General features: G+C 56.4%; 1 protein-coding gene across 5 annotated transcripts; it reads left to right on the top strand.

Moving 5' to 3' along the window:
* Positions 1 to 490: 490 nt before the first annotated feature.
* Positions 491 to 15883, top strand: Fgfr3 (fibroblast growth factor receptor 3). Of its 5 annotated transcripts, none has more exons than XM_052198781.1 (18): positions 491 to 664; positions 1040 to 1245; positions 6399 to 6668; positions 6958 to 7011; positions 8465 to 8634; positions 8715 to 8838; positions 8925 to 9115; positions 10070 to 10220; positions 11537 to 11727; positions 12071 to 12219; positions 12444 to 12565; positions 12641 to 12751; positions 12831 to 13021; positions 13135 to 13257; positions 13341 to 13411; positions 13643 to 13780; positions 13927 to 14032; positions 14213 to 15883. In XM_052198781.1, the coding sequence occupies exons 2-18, from the start codon at positions 1143 to 1145 to the stop codon at positions 14357 to 14359; spliced, it is 2412 nt and encodes an 803-aa protein (XP_052054741.1). In that variant the 5' UTR covers positions 491 to 664; positions 1040 to 1142; the 3' UTR covers positions 14360 to 15883. The 5 variants fall into 5 exon arrangements, with proteins under 5 accessions (XP_052054741.1, XP_052054740.1, XP_052054745.1 ...); XM_052198780.1 differs by having other exon boundaries at positions 491 to 690; XM_052198785.1 differs by lacking the exon at positions 10070 to 10220 and adding an exon at positions 10904 to 11048 and having other exon boundaries at positions 492 to 690; positions 12074 to 12219.
* The last annotated feature ends 1941 nt before the right edge of the window (positions 15884 to 17824 follow it).

Raw genomic sequence — 17824 nt, 5'->3', positions numbered from 1 at the left:
CTGGTTGGTTTGATAAATACAGCAGTGAGTCCTTTTCTAGAGTGCAAACCCTGGGTCTTTCATCATGTAAACTCTGCTCCATCTTTCACTGAAAGGCCTCTTCATAGATTATTTGTCTTTCTGGAATACCGGCTGGCTCTGCACCTGAGGATTTACCGCTGCTCCTTGCACAGGTTTCATTCAGCTCAGGGGCTGGTCCCTAATACCTGGACCCCTACCGAGGTCAGCCCTCTGAGCCCCCCAGCACAGCTTTATTGGAGGGAGAAGCGGGCTGGTACACAGGCCTGAGCAAGGCATTGCTTCAAGGGGTCGAGTGTGCGACCCTTGCCTCGCCTGCTCCGCCCCAGCTGGGCTCCCACGCCCTCCAGGTCCGCCGGGCGCCCCCGCCTGACCACGCCTCTTCGGATCCCCCGCCCCTTGGCCGCTGGGGAAGGGGAGTGTTCGGGGCGTGGCGGGAGCAGCCCCCCCCCCCCCGCGGGCTGCTGCGCTCCGGGCAGCCCCAGTTCAGTGCACTGTGGCAGCGGGGGTGGCGGGAGCAGCTGGCGCCGTGCGGTCCGCTCCGGCGGGGGGGACTCACCGGTGGGCAGCCGGCCACTGGGACAGAGGAGACCCTGGAAGAGCGGGCCGAGAGCCGGAGTCGGAGTAGGAGCCGGACCGGCGCGTGGTGAGCTGGGCTCTAGCGGCCGCCAGGTTGGTGTGAAGGACCCGGCAGGCGCCCGGAGGGGGCCGGGCGGGCTCAGAAGCAGTCAAGGGGGTGCGATGTGCTGGAAGTGGAGCGGTCCGTAAGTGCTGCGAGGCCGGGCAAGGCTCGGGCTTCCCTCTCTGGAAAGTTTGTGGCTACTGCCGCCGTCCTGGGAGGGCTCTGCCGCAACCAGGGAGGGAAGGAGGAGGGAGGGACCGCGGCTGGGAGGAGGCGGCCGGCGCCAGGCAGCCCGGGAGAGCTAGGAGTCGGCGGGCGGGGCGGCCGGGGTCCGGGTTCAGGAGCGAGGCCGCGCTTCCCGACTGCCCTCCGGAGTAACTGGGCGCTCTCCTCTTGTAGTCTCCGCGGAGGCGTCCTCCCACCGGCGCCGGATCCGGGCGTGGGGGATTGCAGCATGCCCGCGCGCGCTGCTTGAGGACGCCACGGCCCCCGCTCTGGAGCCATGGTAGTCCCGGCCTGCGTGCTAGTGTTCTGCGTGGCGGTCGTGGCTGGAGCTACTTCCGAGCCTCCTGTTCCAGAGCAGCGAGCTGTGCGGAGAGCGGCAGGTAAGGACTGACCCAAGGTGTTTTTCCGGGGGGGGCCGGCCCTGGACCACAGGGGTTTTGGCAAAGGCGAAGAGCCCTTGGGTGAGGAAGGGGCATCGGGTTCAGTAGCACCACAGGGACCAATGCGCCCGGGTTTTGTCGCCTGCCCCGTGGATTGCTGTCAGCTGGCAGTTTCTGGGGGTGTCTGTTGGCTGGGAGCCACCACCCAAGTGCGAGGTGTCACGGGGACCGGTGCGCCGTGGCGGTGGTCCCAGGCCGAGGCGCGTCGGGAAGGCGCGCGAGCTGACTTCCCACGATTCCTATTGTTGCTTCTCGGATTTGAGAGGATGAAAAGTGCCTGTTACAGATTCCGCCGTCCTCCCGGAACAGTTCTTGCTCAGCTTCTGCTAAAGGAAGGCAGGACTTTGCTGGGTGGGTAGTAGTATCCCAGCCAAAGCTCAGCTCTCAAGTGTTTCGCATGACAAGGTGACAGCTTCAGTGCCGCCGCTCCCCTCTCATCCTGTAGGCGGACTGAGGGGTCGGTTCCCAGGGGCGCGCACGGGGACCGCCCTGCAGGCCGCACGCTGGGAGATGAGGTCCCAGGATCTTGGCTCCGCCTAGGTAGCCCCGCTGGCCGCCAAAGTCTGATGAGACAGTGAGTGCCGTCAAACGGGCCGGAGGCCAAGGATGCGAAAGGGAGCCACCGTCCGCTCTGAGTCCCTCGGCCGCCCGAGGTGCGACGCGCGCGGCCCCCGGCTGTGCCCGGTGGCAGCGTGGCAAAGCAGAGCAGCGGTCTGGCGGGAGGCCGCGCGAAGGGAGGCTTTCGCTCGGTAAGCTGTCGCCCCACCCGAGCTGAGGCCCGAACAGCCGCTCCTTTGTACCTCGGCGGCCACAGACCGCGCATTGATGGCGGCGCGGCCTCTCGGGGAGGTGCGAGTGCGGCGGGCGCAGCGGGAGGAGGCAGATGGCGGTGTGCCCCTCCCGGCGCCCCCGCGCCCCTCTCTCCAGCGGCTGCAGCCTCCGGGAACAATGTCATTTTCTTTCTTTCTTTTTTTTTCTTTTTTATGAATGAAAGTGGGCTGGGAGCTTGAATGTGCGTGTCTTTCAGCGGCGTGACAGAGGCGGTCGGGAGGTCAGCGCGCGCTTTTAGCGCCTGCTAGGACTGCCTGGCTTCCCGGACGCCGAATGGCCGGACGGGACCACATTAGCATGTGCATTCAGATGAAGATATTACTCCTTGCGTCGGGTGTCAGTGAGCTTGGGTAGGGGCGGCGGGGCGGAGCGCACACCCTCACTGTGCTCCAGGCAGTGACGGTGGCCTCCTGGCACGACCCCGGTGAGGGAACCAAAGCAGAGGCAGGCCGCTAGGGATCGGTGGGATGTGCGCCCGCCCCTCGCTTCTGCGTTTGAGCTGGTGAGACAGGTAGGGAATTGATAGGCCAATAAACTTAATCCGGTTCCTTAACGAGATGGGCCGGGCTGTAAAAATACAAAGACCTGGTAAAGTTTACAGAGGTCTGGGCTGGCGCTTTCCCTACGAACATAAATTACCAAGCAGGAGCTGGCTGGGGTCAAGGGCTGTGGGGTGGGGCTAGGTCCCCAGCCTAATCTGGCTGCCCTTGGTGGTGCAAGCCCTGCTGGTGTGCTTAGTGTGGGGGAGAGTAGTCCGTGGGGGGGGTGTCCAAAAGTTGACCCCAGGCCTGCTTGCAGAAGCAGGGCTTTCCACCTCATACCCTCATACCCCCCCCCCCCCCCCCCCCGCGAGGCTGGACTTTGAGCCCTGCTGGCCCTCCCGGTGGTTCATTAACCTGGGCTGATCTTAGACCCTGAAGCTTTGGATCCTATGCTGAGCCTAGAATCCCCTTTTCTCCAGGTTTCAGGTTTTACTTGGGACCTGGAACAATTCCACCTCCTTTTATAGTTGTGCCTAAAAGGAAAACGAGTTACCCGAGGTATGTTAGAAGGTAGATAATGTCCTGGGGAGAGGTGGCCTGCCCAGTTGAGAAATTACTGAGCTGTGAACAAAGCCACTTGGGCTTGGGGCCTGCCTCGGTTTGAGTACTCTCCTAGAACCTAAGTCTCCTCACCTGTCCTGCTAGAGAGGACTGGTAATGGCAGGGTTGTTTGGGGGATTAAACCAGATAATCCCCGGTAAGCCCTCATTAGCCCGCCCAGCCTCTGGATTTTCCTTTTTTTTTTTTTTTTTTTATTCTATCTTCCGTTCTTGACTTTTATAATAAAGTGTGGAAACTGGAATGTCTCAAGGTGGGGTGGGGTGGGGAGGAAGGAGGCAGGCAAGAGACACTTGGCTTCAAGCCCTTTGGGGGCACCCTCCTGTCTCTTGGGTAGTTTCACTCATACACCTGGCCATACCTCCCACACCAGCTGTGTTCACGGTCACAGCAGGTGTCATTCAGATCAGTGTCCTGGTTTTGCTCCAAAGTCCAAGTCCCTGGAGTTCTTTAGGATGACCAACCTCAGACCAGGTCTGGAATTGATGCTGGTTTTGTAGTGCACACGTAGATCAGCAACAGAACTCTGGACTACCAGGTCTTCCAGGCAGGGGCTGCAGCCTTCCTTCCCTCCAGCTGTGATCTCCATTGTTTGAGTCAAGGGGCTTCAGCACAGGCACCGGTCATTCTCACACCCCCTTTACATGCTTTAGACCCTTAACCAGGTCTTGCTGGACCTCAGGTGTGCACGTTGGGATTTGCACATTGTGCTGTAGTGGAGGAAACTGAGGCAGTCTAGGAGACTGTAGACCCAGTACAACCTGATTGGGATACAGTGTCCCTTAGCCTGCAACAGTGAGCTATGGTACCCAGGTCCATGTTGGTGCCATGTAGCACTGGGGATAGGTGCTGTGGGATCCATGTGGTAGGGACATTGCTCCCTTGAAGGGCACAGCACAAGTACCAGTACTTGGTGCTGCATTTGGCTCCTTTGTTGATGGGGCCTCGGGAGTTACTGGTTCACACCCGGAGGCTAATGGTGTGGGAGTTCCCCTGGCCAGTGCTCTGCTTCTACGGCCTCAGAATATGGCATACCTATTCTGCATTGTCTTAAGCAAGCACCTTCTTTCCATTCACTCCCTGACTCAGGGTGGTGGTTGGTGGTGGATATATTATTGCCGAAGGCCCCCTGAAGCCCAGGTGTCTGGTGTCACCTAGCTCCCAGTAGACAAGATGGATGGACGGATGATAGGTCAGCTCTTTGAGCTGATTGAACCATTTCCCCTCCACACCCTATACCCCCCAGCCATTTGCTTCTCCAAGGGTCTGGCTTGGGAGCTGTCATGGTCTTTTCCAGTCCATCTTTGAATGAGGTTAAAGCAAATACTTGTGTGAATGGCTTGACTGGTTGTCTTGCCCAGACCAAACTGGAACCAACTGGCTGTTGCCTTTGGGCCAAGGCGTGGACTGAGGCTATTGACCAGACTGTTCTTAGCTCTTGTGTGGAGGGAGAACTTAAGCAGCTTCCAGCACTGGGTGGTCCCCACTGGCCATGGTAGCAGGGCTGGAGGACTGGAAGTCAGGAGAGTAGGCCCCTGGCTATGATCATGCCCAGGGCAGCTTAAAGCTGTGGGGACTCCGAAGGACAGGAGCTTCGTGGATAATTTTGGGGATATATGGTTCCCTCTGTCTGTCCGAATCCTGGTGGACTTTGAGCCTGTGGGCTGTCTCCGGGATGGACAGAATTGGGCCCAAGGACTGGTGTGGCCAGAGTGGACAGCTGGGCCTCGAATCTAGGCCATGCGTCGGCGGAATGACAAGTGACATTATAGCCAGTCCAGCTGGATCTGAGGAAGGAGGTCTGCTTAGCAGGACCACCCACTCCTGTCCTGGGCCCTGAGCCCAGCTGCCTTGTGATGGGCATTGTCAGGTCCTGGCAGGGAGGCCTGGGGGAGATAGCCCAGATGGTGGTACCTCCCTGAGGGTGAAGTCTTTGGGCCTCCTCGTGAGCTTGGGCAGCACCTGGGCAGGGGAGAGGTGTATTACCTGTGTCTGTCTAATGGAGGAGCGCTGCTACTCAAGTTTCTTAGCCTTCCTTCAGGGTGGGTGGCTGGCTCCACTTGGCTCATATGGCCACTCTGACAGGTCTCTCCCACCCTCACCCCCGCCCACCTGGTCCTCATTTGGGAAATAGGGTCCTGTATTCTCAGCCAACCTGTGGGCTCGTATGAGTCTCATAGCCCAGTGACTAGAGACCTAAGAGACCAGAATGGTGTCTGTATTTTCCAGGCTGGCAGCTCTGTGAGATGGGTGTGTAAGTTGCAAGGCATGGACTGTCCAAGCACCCCCAACTGGTATATTTCAGCCTTTGAGGTGTGCAGCTCCTGTGAACAGCAGCCCTGGTGTATGCCAGCAAGGGCTACCCACCCGTGTTCTTGTGTGACTTCATGTTGTCTTCTCTCTTTCCATTTATTTTGATGTTTTTGAGACAGTCTCCCACCATAGCCAGGGTGGTCTTGAGCTTGTAGTAATCCTCCTGCTTCAGACTTCTGAGTGCATGAGCCACCATACCTAGCTTTCTCTTTCCTGTTAAAATGTGTTCTGTTCTCTGGCTCTCCATCCAAACTGGTTTAGAAGCCAAGATGAGGGTTGGGTGCAAAGAAGGTTCTGAAAGGGCTCCCTATTCTTTCTCTGAGCTTTGAGCCAAAGGCCAGGGAAGGACAGCCTGTCTCCAACCTGCTTTTGTGCCTCCCAGTAAGCTCAGGACTGATTTTACATTTCCAAATGGTGGAAGGATCAGGGGAAGAAGAGTTGGTGACTTTTTTTGTGATGCTGAGGGTGAACTCAGGGCTTCAGGCCTCCGGGCAGGTGCTGTACCACAGAGCTGTCCCAAACCCTTTTTGGCACTTTAAGCTGATTCAGGTGTCAGGAGGGCTGTTCCTCTTCCAGAGTATCCTGGAAACACAGCTTCCTCCTATAGGGTAGAGCCAGAGCCTTGCTTAGCACAGGGCATTGACAGAGCCGAGACACTGATGCCTCCAGGCTCTTATTAAAACAGTTTTCCACCCCCGGTTTGGACGCTGTCTGGCAGGACCCCAGGCTCCAGGAGCACATCACTCGCTTGCCCACCACAGCCTTTGCTAGTGTTCGCGGAGTAATGTGCTGAGTGTCCAGCGTGCTGCTTTGGAGAACCTGTTTCATAGCTTATCATTTACTCCACAGAGCTTCCAGGGCCTGAACCTAGCCAGCAGGAGCAGGTGACGTTTGGCAGTGGGGACACCGTGGAGCTGAGCTGCCACCCGCCCGGGGGTGCCCCCACAGGCCCCACTGTCTGGGCTAAGGATGGTGCGGGGCTGGTGGCCTCCCACCGCATCCTGGTAGGGCTTCAGAGGCTTCAAGTGCTAAATGCCTCCCATGAGGATGCAGGGGTCTACGTCTGCCAGCATCGGCTAACTCGGCGTGTGCTATGCCACTTCAGTGTGCGAGTGACAGGTAAGTGCGTGGTAGGTAGGGCTCCAAAGTGCATTGAACTGTTGTGTAACCAGGGAGAGCAGGACACTCCCGGGCCGGGTGGCTGCAGCATCCCTGGCCTAAGAGTATTGCTGGCTGTTGAGAGAGAGGAGGGGGTACCCCTAAGTAGGTACCGTCTGAATGAACGGCCTTGTGAAGGCGGGATCCCAACGGTAGGGAGCAGTAGGCCCTGAAGTGTGGAGAGCAGCTATGGGAAGCAGCAGGTCTTTGGATGTAGGGGTATCACAGAATCCCCTTTTGTAACCTGCAGATGCTCCATCCTCAGGAGATGACGAAGATGGGGAGGACGTGGCTGAAGACACAGGTGAGATTAGAGCCCAGGCGAACTGAGCTGGTGGGGCCAGGATGCCTCTGGTGGTTAGAGGGGAACACGGCTACAGGTGGGTAGAGCAGGGACCAGTGCTCTGGGAGCAGGGAGGAGGCAGGCTGGTCTGCAGGACGTCGGTTTTGACTCTGGTGGGAAGGGGCATCACAGGTGTGAGGCTAGCCAGGGGTGGAGCTCAGATTGTTGCTGAGGAACGATAGATCCAGGGATGAAGGGCACTAGTGGGTGTTGGTTCTGCTCTGCAGGAGGAGACAGTGGCGGTGCCAGGCTGAAGTAGACCTTGTAAAGAGGGCATCACAGAGGGTGTGTGTGTGTGTGTGTCTATAACTAGGAGCCTAGGCTGTGTGGACTGAGTACTTGGGTCATTTGGGGACTTCTAGGGAAGAGTGGACAAGGTGTTGAGAGGAATCAAAATTTATGGGAAAACAGGATTTTGTCTCTGGTGTGTGGGGGCAAGGAGAACGGGTGCAGAGGCTTGCATGGGATTCCAGAGTGCGATCTACACAGGACTCTGGCACTGAAGCCAACAGAGGCTGCTGTCTGGGGAAGGTGTCTGGCTCATTTCCCTTTTTCCTTTGGCTACCAGGTTGCTCAGAGCAAACTTTCTAACCCAGTTGCTCCCTCCCCTAGCCCCTGCCCCAGCCACATTACCAGTGACTTTGCTCCGAGTTTGGGTCTGCTTTTGCCTTCCTGGCTTTCCCAGGTTGTGTAGTGTTTATGCCTGACATGGGTTTGGGCTCTGAGGTGACTAAAGAGTCACCTTCTGGACCCTGCCTGGTGGAGGGAAGCATTAGGTCACTGCAGTCTGAGTGTGTCAAGCCTGCTGGTCCCCCTGGGAGCCTGGGAGGGCTGCTCAGCGTGGAGGGGTCCCCCACCGTCAGATGCAGACTGTCCTCTTTCCCTGTGCAGTGTCTCCTCCACCCTCAGACGCACATGGTCCTGTGGTAGAGTATAGTGAGGTCACTGCAGAAGGGGCCTGCCTCCCTGCTCTGTCCTGGATGGATCCCTGCTCTGTCCCTCAGCTGCTTCAGGGGTCCTAGCCGGGTGGCTTCCTCCACCCAGCCCAGAGGAGTCAGAGCATTCAGTGTGGGGACATGCCAGCTGAAGGGACTAGACCAGGCCCTGGGCACTGCAGAGGCTGGCTCAGGTTTTGCGGACTGGTGGGATGACCTGACCTAGCTGTCTCCCAGGATCTGCATCCTACTGGAATCTACCTTCTGGGGACCTCCACCCAGGGGCCTGCACCAAAGGGCGAGGAGGAGATATATTCAGATCTGAGAGTAGGGCAACTGTAAATGTGGTGCCCAGGCTCTGGGAGCCTGCTCAGGCAAAGCAAAGTACTCTCAATACCGAATGGGAAGCAGGCTAGCGGCAGGCAGGGAAAGTTCTGGAAGGCACTGATTACAGCTGTTGTGGGCACTTGTACCATCAGGGGCTCCTTATTGGACTCGCCCAGAGCGCATGGATAAGAAACTGCTGGCAGTGCCAGCTGCAAACACTGTACGCTTCCGCTGCCCTGCTGCTGGCAACCCTACCCCCTCCATTTCCTGGCTGAAGAATGGCAAAGAATTCCGAGGAGAGCATCGCATTGGGGGCATCAAGGTAGGGCTGGGTTAGGGGCCTGGGGGTGACGACCAGAGACAAGGTATAGCCTGCATCTACTCACGGACTCCTACCTGCAGCTCCGCCATCAGCAGTGGAGCTTGGTCATGGAAAGTGTGGTGCCCTCTGATCGTGGCAACTATACCTGCGTGGTCGAGAACAAGTTCGGCAGCATCCGGCAGACGTACACCCTGGATGTGCTGGGTGAGGGCCGGGCCGGGCCGGGTGGCCAAGGCAGGGCATCCCTGGGTCCCTTGGCCCACTGCCCCTGACCTGACTACCTCTTGCAGAGCGCTCCCCACACCGGCCCATCCTGCAGGCTGGGCTGCCGGCCAACCAGACAGCCATTCTGGGCAGTGACGTGGAGTTCCACTGCAAGGTGTACAGCGATGCACAGCCACACATCCAGTGGCTGAAGCACGTGGAAGTGAACGGCAGCAAGGTGGGCCCTGACGGCACGCCCTACGTCACGGTGCTCAAGGTAGGCTCTACCGCCACCTGGTGGCTGGCAGGGAGGTGGTTCAGCTGGAGCCGCCCTGGCCTTAGCCTATTCGTCCCTCTTGGCTGAGGGATATGTTGGGATTTACCGAGGTGTTGGAGCTTCTGAGAAGGGGCAGCTTAGTCCCAGTGCATGTCGCCTACTCTGCTCTCTAGGCAGGCTCGGTGTTGCCTGTGCCCTGCCAGGGGACTTGTCACTCCAAGGGCTGGGCCTGCAGAAGTCTTCTCTTGGGTGACAGTTATGGTGGCTCAGGGCAGGAGGATGACTGCTGAGTTAGTACCCTCTGGACCCCCGTGGGGTGGGGACTGGCTAGACACTCTCAGCTGGCCTGGATTGGCTGGTATCATCTGCTTGCATATCACAGCACTGGTTCTGTCCTGCCGTCCCTGCCTGTAGCATGGTCCATACCCCAGCATGTTCCAGTGTGCAACACTGGAAGCCCAAAGAAAACAGCTGTTGAGAAACAAGGAGATCTGGTCGGGGAGGGGGCTAGGGACTGGTTGGAACAGGAATCCTTGCTATTGAGAAAGAGACCACGGGGTCCTGGGGTCCTGTCCCGTGTGCCTCTCACCATGGGCATGAATGTTCATGAGAATAAGCTAGTTCCCCTAAAATGACCCCCGGGGCGAGGATTTAGAGGCTGTGGGTTACAGTCTCCTATTTCTCTCTTCCTTCTCCTCTCCTTCACCGCTCTCTGTATATGCGTGTATGTAAGCGAGTATGTGTACCAGTGGGAACAGACACTGAGGGAAGGCCCGCCTCTTTCTGAAACCACGCCCACCACTGCCGTGACTCGCCCCCTCCCCAGGCAGCTTTCCAGGTGTTGCTGCCCAGCCCCCAGCCCGTTTTTTGGGGATCTCCCTTGCCCTGCCTCATCCTCACGTCCTTCCGGAGCTGGCTCGGGGTGTGCCTGAGCCCAGTCTCTTGTCCCCGCAGTCCTGGATCAGTGAGAATGTGGAGGCAGACGCACGCCTCCGCCTGGCCAATGTGTCGGAGCGGGACGGGGGCGAGTACCTCTGTCGAGCCACCAATTTCATAGGCGTGGCTGAGAAGGCCTTTTGGCTGCGTGTTCACGGGCCCCAAGCAGGTAACGACTCTGTCCCATGCCTGCCTGGCACGCTGAGCTCCAGCTTCAATGCCCCAGCCGTGCACCTACCCGCATGCCCTGCACGACCCATTCTGCTTGACCCTGCCTGTGGCTCGGAACTCTACTTGTGACCCCTCAACAATACTGGTAGCCCCAGTTACCACTGACTGACCATCTGCTTCAAAGCCCCCTCCCCCAAGGCCTGTGCTGTCCTCTTGCATCCCCCACTTGCATACTCAGAAAATCTTTTGAGCCTGTTAGGGGCTACATCCTGCGCTGTGTGTGAGCATCGACCTTATGCCCGTCTCTGGCTGGCTGATGCCTTCTGGCTTCCCATCCATATGTCTGTCTGCCCATCCTTCCGTCTGCACCTCTCCTATTTCTGCACTAACTCTGCATGCTGCCTTTGTGTGGCATCGTGCTGCCCACCTGCCTGTTGCTCACCTTGGGACAGAGGACTCGCCACTGGTGGAGGGACTGGCTTCAGGCTCAGTGCCCCGGTGCAGGAGCCAGAGGGGCCTGGGCCTCCGTGGCTGTGGCAGGGCCATGGTGGTGGCCAAGGATGTGATGGTGGTGGCGGCCGTTTTCCTTGCAGCCTGGCTGGATCATCTCCATGTGGATTGCTGTGGTGCCCAGAGGGAGGTGTTGGCACTCGCCTATCGCACTCTGTTCTCTCTTTGTAGACTGCAGGCGCTAACACCACCGACAAGGAGCTAGAGGTTCTGTCTTTGCACAATGTCACCTTTGAGGACGCGGGGGAGTACACCTGCCTGGCGGGCAATTCTATCGGGTTTTCCCATCACTCTGCGTGGCTGGTGGTTCTGCCAGGTACTGGCTTCTGCTGCTGCTCACGCTGCACCTGTCCTCTTAGGGTGCTGTCTCAGGACATGCCAAAGCTGCCAGGGATTTCAGGGGGCCCCTTAATGGTTTATTGCTGCCATCCTGTGAAACTCACCCAGGCCTTGTGCTTGGTATGGGAGCATGAACCTGACCTGCCCGTCTTGGTCCTGCTAGGGCCTCTTCTCCAGCAGGGCCCCCCACAGTCCTGATCTGAGGCTCTGGCATTTCCTGGGTGCCTGGGTAGCGGTGTGGGTGCTTCTGGCTCTGCTGGGCTTCTCTCCTGGGTGTTTCTTTTCTGGGTGTATTCCCTGTTGACTCTCAGGTGTTTGTTGATTATACTACAAGGTGAGTGGGGGCCATTGGCCCCTCCTCTCCAAGTATCCCAGGTCCCTTCCCTCCCCCACTGAGGCCTGTGGTTCCGGCCTGGGGAAAGTTTGAAGAGGCTGGATGAGACTCCAAAATGTGTATCTTTGCAGCTGAGGAGGAGCTGATGGAAGCTGATGAGGCTGGCAGTGTGTACGCAGGCATCCTCAGCTACGGGGTGGGCTTCTTCCTCTTCATCCTGGTGGTGGCGGCTGTGACGCTCTGCCGCCTGCGCAGTCCCCCAAAGAAGGGCCTGGGCTCGCCCACCGTGCACAAGGTCTCTCGTTTCCCGCTTAAGCGACAGGTAACAGAAAGTAGATACCAGGTTTTGAGCTCCCTGTCCTGCCTTGAGTCTCCTAGAGTCCCAGCAGGACCTGGGGCCTGCCCCGGACATACTTCTCTGTGGTTGGGTGGAGTGGGAACTTCTTTATCTCTGATCTCCATATGGAGCTCAAGTTACTCTGAGGTGCAAAACATTTTTAGTAGTCTTCAGTCCCTACTGCATAGAGAGGTCAGAGTGGTCAGCCACTTTCTTGGCCCCACACCCTGCCTCATGGACATGACCTTGCCACCTGGAGGCTTTGCCACCCCACCCCTTTTCCAATGCCCAGCCCACGTGTGGTACCAACCTGTCCTGATGACCCAAGCAGGTGTCCTTGGAATCCAACTCCTCTATGAACTCCAACACACCCCTCGTGCGGATTGCCCGGCTGTCGTCAGGAGAAGGTCCTGTTCTGGCCAATGTTTCTGAACTTGAACTGCCTGCTGACCCCAAGTGGGAGCTCTCCAGGACCCGGTCAGTGGTGGTGAGGGACAATATGTACTTGGTGGGGTTTAGTATATACCTGGTAGGGGTTCTGGGGTTGGGTGCTAGGTGGCATGGGGGTATTTCTGAGATACTCCAGGGAGGTTCTTTGTCTTCATGAGCAAGTGCCCTAGGCTTCTGAGATTCAGTGGTATATGACCCGTGAGGGTTGAGGTTTCTAAGTGCACACTCACTGCCTCTGTTTCTGTGGTCAGGCTGACACTCGGTAAGCCTCTTGGAGAAGGCTGCTTTGGACAGGTTGTCATGGCTGAAGCTATTGGCATCGACAAGGACCGTACTGCCAAGCCTGTCACTGTGGCCGTGAAGATGTTGAAAGGTGAGGAGGGTGGGAACTAGAGGGGGCATTTGAGGGCTGTGGGGCCCTCTGCTGACACCCCTGTTCCCGGCACAGATGATGCCACTGACAAGGACCTGTCAGACCTGGTATCTGAGATGGAGATGATGAAAATGATTGGCAAGCACAAGAACATCATTAACCTGCTGGGGGCCTGCACCCAGGGTGGTAGGTCAGGTGGTGGGTGGTCAGCTGGTGGGTGGGGCTCCGGAGTCTCACGGCATCTCTGAGGTGCCTGTGTTTCCAGGGCCCCTGTACGTGCTGGTGGAGTATGCAGCCAAGGGCAATCTACGGGAGTTCCTGCGGGCTCGGCGACCTCCGGGCATGGACTACTCCTTTGATGCCTGCAGGCTACCAGAAGAACAGCTTACCTGCAAGGATCTAGTGTCCTGTGCCTACCAGGTGGCACGAGGCATGGAATACTTGGCTTCCCAGAAGGTGGGCAGAGACAGGGCCCGGGCCAGGTGGGGCCACTCTGGGTGGAAGAATGGGTGACAAGCTTGCCTGAGCTGGGGAGCGGTCAGCTTAGCCCGGGTTCCTTGTCTCCTCAGTGTATTCACAGAGACTTGGCTGCCAGAAATGTCCTGGTGACCGAGGACAATGTGATGAAGATTGCAGACTTTGGCCTGGCCCGAGATGTGCACAACCTGGATTACTACAAGAAGACCACAAATGTGAGCTCTGGTCCTGCAGGGTTGGGGTGTAGGGCCCCACCAGGAGGCCCTACACGAAAGCCAACACTTCTCCCTCTGCTCAGGGCCGGCTACCTGTGAAGTGGATGGCACCAGAGGCCCTTTTTGACCGAGTCTACACCCACCAGAGTGATGTGTATGTGTCCCCACGTAGGATGGGGGTGGGGGAGGGGAGATCTGAAGACAGACGAGGTGCAAGTTGCACTTTTGCAGCCTTCAGGGTCCTGGTCCCCTCATTGGGCTACCAGCACAGCGCTGGCATCTCCTTATCCTGGGGTCCCACTTTGCCCATCGGTGGTGTGCCCTGGTGAGGGCTGCTGCAGTAACCGGCCAGGGGTAACAGGCCTCTGTCCTCACTCCCCTGCAGCTGGTCCTTTGGTGTCCTTCTCTGGGAGATCTTTACTCTGGGGGGCTCACCGTATCCTGGCATCCCAGTGGAAGAGCTTTTCAAGCTGTTGAAAGAGGGACACCGCATGGACAAGCCAGCCAACTGCACACATGACCTGTGAGCCTCGCTTATTCCTGGTCCCAGTCTGTGGGGGTAGCAGGATTCCTACCAGGGCCCTTGGGATGTGTGTGTAGGAGACTGGTGGCCTGGGGTGAGGTGGGGATGGGCAGCAGGCCAGGGACTCATAACTGGACTTGCCACAGGTACATGATCATGCGGGAATGTTGGCATGCAGTGCCTTCACAGAGGCCCACCTTCAAGCAGTTGGTAGAGGATTTAGACCGCATCCTCACTGTGACATCAACTGACGTAAGTGTCCCTCAGTCCTGCCCCTTCTGTGGCCGCCTTGCTTACTGTGAGTAGCTTGGAGCTCCAGCGGAGGGACTGGCCTATACAGGGGGCAGAGCCTGAACACAGATGGTGTGGGATAGAAGGGGTGGGGTACATACTGAGGGACGGACAGCCCTGACAACCGTGTCCACCAAACAGGAGTACTTGGACCTCTCTGTGCCGTTTGAGCAGTACTCTCCAGGTGGCCAGGATACTCCTAGCTCCAGCTCGTCCGGGGATGACTCTGTGTTCACCCATGACCTGCTACCCCCAGGCCCACCCAGTAATGGGGGACCTCGGACGTGAAGGGCCAGCAGTCCCACAGACCAAGCCCCAGCCAATGTTTACGCGGACCCTAGCCCGCCCTGCTACTGCTGGTGTGCAGTGGACCCCAGCCAGCCCAGTGCAGTGGGCCAATAATAGACAAGACTTCCTGCGTGTTTATCCTTGGCTCCTGGGTGCAGAAGCCCCTTGGGAACATGCACTGTTGTACAGTGATCTCCTGACTGGCCAGGGCCAGGAGCACCAAACGAGAATGTAAGAGGCCCACCCTGGGCAACCGGGGTTCCGGTTCCCTCATTTCCCAGTGCTACCTTACAGGGACCATTGTAGAGAGGGCCAGACTCCATGTCCAGAGTGGGCCTTGGCTGTTTGGTGCCCAAAGCTGAGCCTGCAGGGAGGCTCTGCTCTGTGTGGCAAGCCTCTTCTCCACAGCACCTTGTGCCTGGGCTGTCCTAGCTCGGCTCCGTCAGGCTGCCTGCTTCCCCTCCTGCCCCTCAGAGACAGATTACGGGTACCTGAAGGGGGGGCCTAACATCTATCAGAAAGGTATATTCCAGAAGAAAATGTACATTTATATAAATAGATGCTGTGTATGATATATATATATATATATATATATATATATACATACATACATATATATAAGAATATCTATATGGAAAAAGGCGAAGCTGAGGCCCAAGGGAGCAAGACACTCCATGGGGCTCACTAGTCAACTGGCAAGAGAGGCTGAGAAACGGGGCTTTTCTGGCACGCAGTTCTGTTTGTACCTGGACCTGTATATTTGTAAAGCTATTTATCAACCCTCAGAGCTCCAGTCCCCAACCCCAGGTTCATAGCATTTAGTCCCAGGGTATTGCAGACATTTTACGTTGTAACTTATTAACAGCTGAAGAGGTTTATGCTGGATTTACGGAGCTGCTGAGAACGCACGTCTGGCTCTCACCAGGCTGGACGCAGCTCCTTGGCGCCTGAGTGGCTCTTCTAGTTAGAGCTGGCTCCAGGGAGCGTTTTCTGTTGCCTTTGGCCCTCTTTTGTGGGGGATTAGATTTATATAGGAGCTTTCTCTAGGAGATGTTTAAAAATTTCAAGGTGAACTGGTATTTTTCATACAGATTATTCTAATTGCTATGTATTCGAGGCAGGAGCCTGTGCCCAGGGACGGGCTGGCCCTGCAAGAAGGTTCAGATGTTAATAGATATCTGTTACAAGTTTATCTATCTATAATTTATTGTGTTTTTACAAGTTGTTTTGCTGTAGGCTTAACACTTCCTATGCAGTGCTTCTAGACTTTTATAGCCTAGACTGCTACCTTTCAAAGCTTGGGAGACAGTGGTGAATGCAATCTTGTTACTTTTTGTACTGTTCCTGGGCCCTAGGCTTGGGTGGCTGTCCCTTGCTGTCAGCCAGCAGGGTCAGGACAGTGGCTCAGGGTGACTTTCTTGGGGCCTAGCACATGGTTTGTCAGCCCACACTGGCAGATGTGGTTTTGTTAACACAGCCAACTTACTTTCCAAAAAATAAAGAGATAACTGGTTCTGATTTCAATGAGTTGCCTCACTTTCTGTTCCGAGACTGGTACAGCTGTGTCCTTGTTGCCCGAGGGGACAGGTTCTGAGGTATGTCCCCAGGGGAGGAGGGATTAATAGCACCTGGGGATTCAGCAGCCTCTGGCTGGTCCCTAGAAGAAGGTGCGGGTCCCAGGCTCCAAGGGGACTGCTTTTCCTTCTCAGGGTAAGGACAGATAAGCTGCAAACTGCCTTCCTGTGCCCCAAAGTGGCGGGCTGGTCAGGGTTACCAGAGTCTAGAGGTACCAAGGACAGGATGCAAGGAAGTTGTGTCCATAGGAGGGGACCATGGGTATGTATGTGGAGGAGGTATTCTGGGTCTCTTCAGTCCCCTGGCTGTCCTGACAGGTGAGTGATCTCATGAGGACAGTGGGTACTTAATTTGAAAGTTGTCTGGGGAAAAGGCAGGTAGCTAAACCCCCTGGTTTAAACAATCTACACTGGGCCAGACATGGTACAGGAGATCTGAGATTAAGGCAAAGCTGGCTACATGATAAGTTCCAGGACAACACAGAGAAAACTCGTGTTTCCTTCCTAAATCTATTTTATCTGTCGTACTTTATAACCTTGGGAGAAGACCTTGGGACTGGCTGACTGTCCACCCTGGTTGCACCCCTTGCTAGGATCAGGCCCACCTTCTAGGTGAGGGGAATTTTAAAATTTTTTTGTTTTTAGAGACAGGATGTAGCCTTGGATGTCCTGGGACTTGCTCTGTAGACCAGGCTGGCCTTGAACTCAGAAATCCTCCTGCTTCTGCCTCCTAAGTCCTGGAATTAAAGGCATATGCCACCACTGCCCGGCGAGGGGATTTGTTTAAAAGTCAAGATGACTGGAGTCTTGGTTCTACACTGAAATAGGAACTTGAGGATCTTCAGGGAGGTACTGGGTTTTAGGGGAAACTACAGGCCGTGGCTGTTGGTTACCCATAGCAACTTCGTGAGGGGCACAAAATAGTTTCAGGGACTCAAGCCGCATAGACACATGATGATAATGACTAGGCAGAAAGCAGCTAAAGGGTCAGACTAAAGTCTGCAGAACATCGTGTGAGCATATATGAGCACGTGTGTGCAAGTACCCGTAGGGGCGTGGCAGCAGGAGGATGCATTCTTATCCCTGAAACAAGCTCGACTCCCCAAGAGCTGTCATCGCGTAGTGCCCCCTAGTGCCTTGTTGAGCACAGCTTTGTATGGTAATCTGGAGGCCCTTTTCAAGGGGTTGGTCCACGGGGACAAGAGTGGTCCTGAGAAAGGCAGGGGCCAGTCAGGCCACTGCACCACCAGGGTTTCCTGGGTGGCCTGCCCAGTGAGGCTCTATATCATCAAACACTGGATTTGCACTCAAATCTCCCTTGACCTACCTTAGTCAGGTAGGTCAAGGGTTCCTTCTGCCACATGCAGTCTCCTCTGGAAGAATCTATTTTACTACCTTGCCTTTTGAACGTGGGTAGTAATGATGGTGGATGGTTTCCTGGCTTGCTTTGGCTAGTACCAGAAACAGGCTAGTATGAGGACACTCCTGCTAATCGCCACTGGCCTGTGGCTGGCTATCATTCCGGGTTAGGGTAGGTCTTAGTGTTCAGGGGACGAGCAGCAAGAATTATCTTCTGAGTTGGAGAGATGACTGATTTAGAGTACTTGCTGCTCTTGCAGAGGACTTGGTTTTATTCCCCACACCCAAACAATGGTCACGGACATCCGTAATTCCAGTTTCAGGGGATATAACCTGGACTGTGGGCACTGGGTGTACACATGGTACACATACATACTTGCAAGCAAAACATAAAATTAAAAAAAGAGAAAAGAATTCCCAAGAAGGGAAGAAACCAGTTGTGTGTTAAATGGCCTGTTTTTCCAGTGAGAGCCTCGGGCACAGTCACATCCCTACTCCCTGGCCCGTGAGGGTTTCTGCAAGAGTGACTTGA

Source organism: Apodemus sylvaticus, chromosome 11 (genome assembly GCF_947179515.1).
Source record: "Apodemus sylvaticus chromosome 11, mApoSyl1.1, whole genome shotgun sequence".
Taxonomy (NCBI): Eukaryota; Metazoa; Chordata; class Mammalia; order Rodentia; family Muridae; genus Apodemus; species Apodemus sylvaticus.
This window is presented reverse-complemented; position numbering and strand designations above follow the sequence as displayed.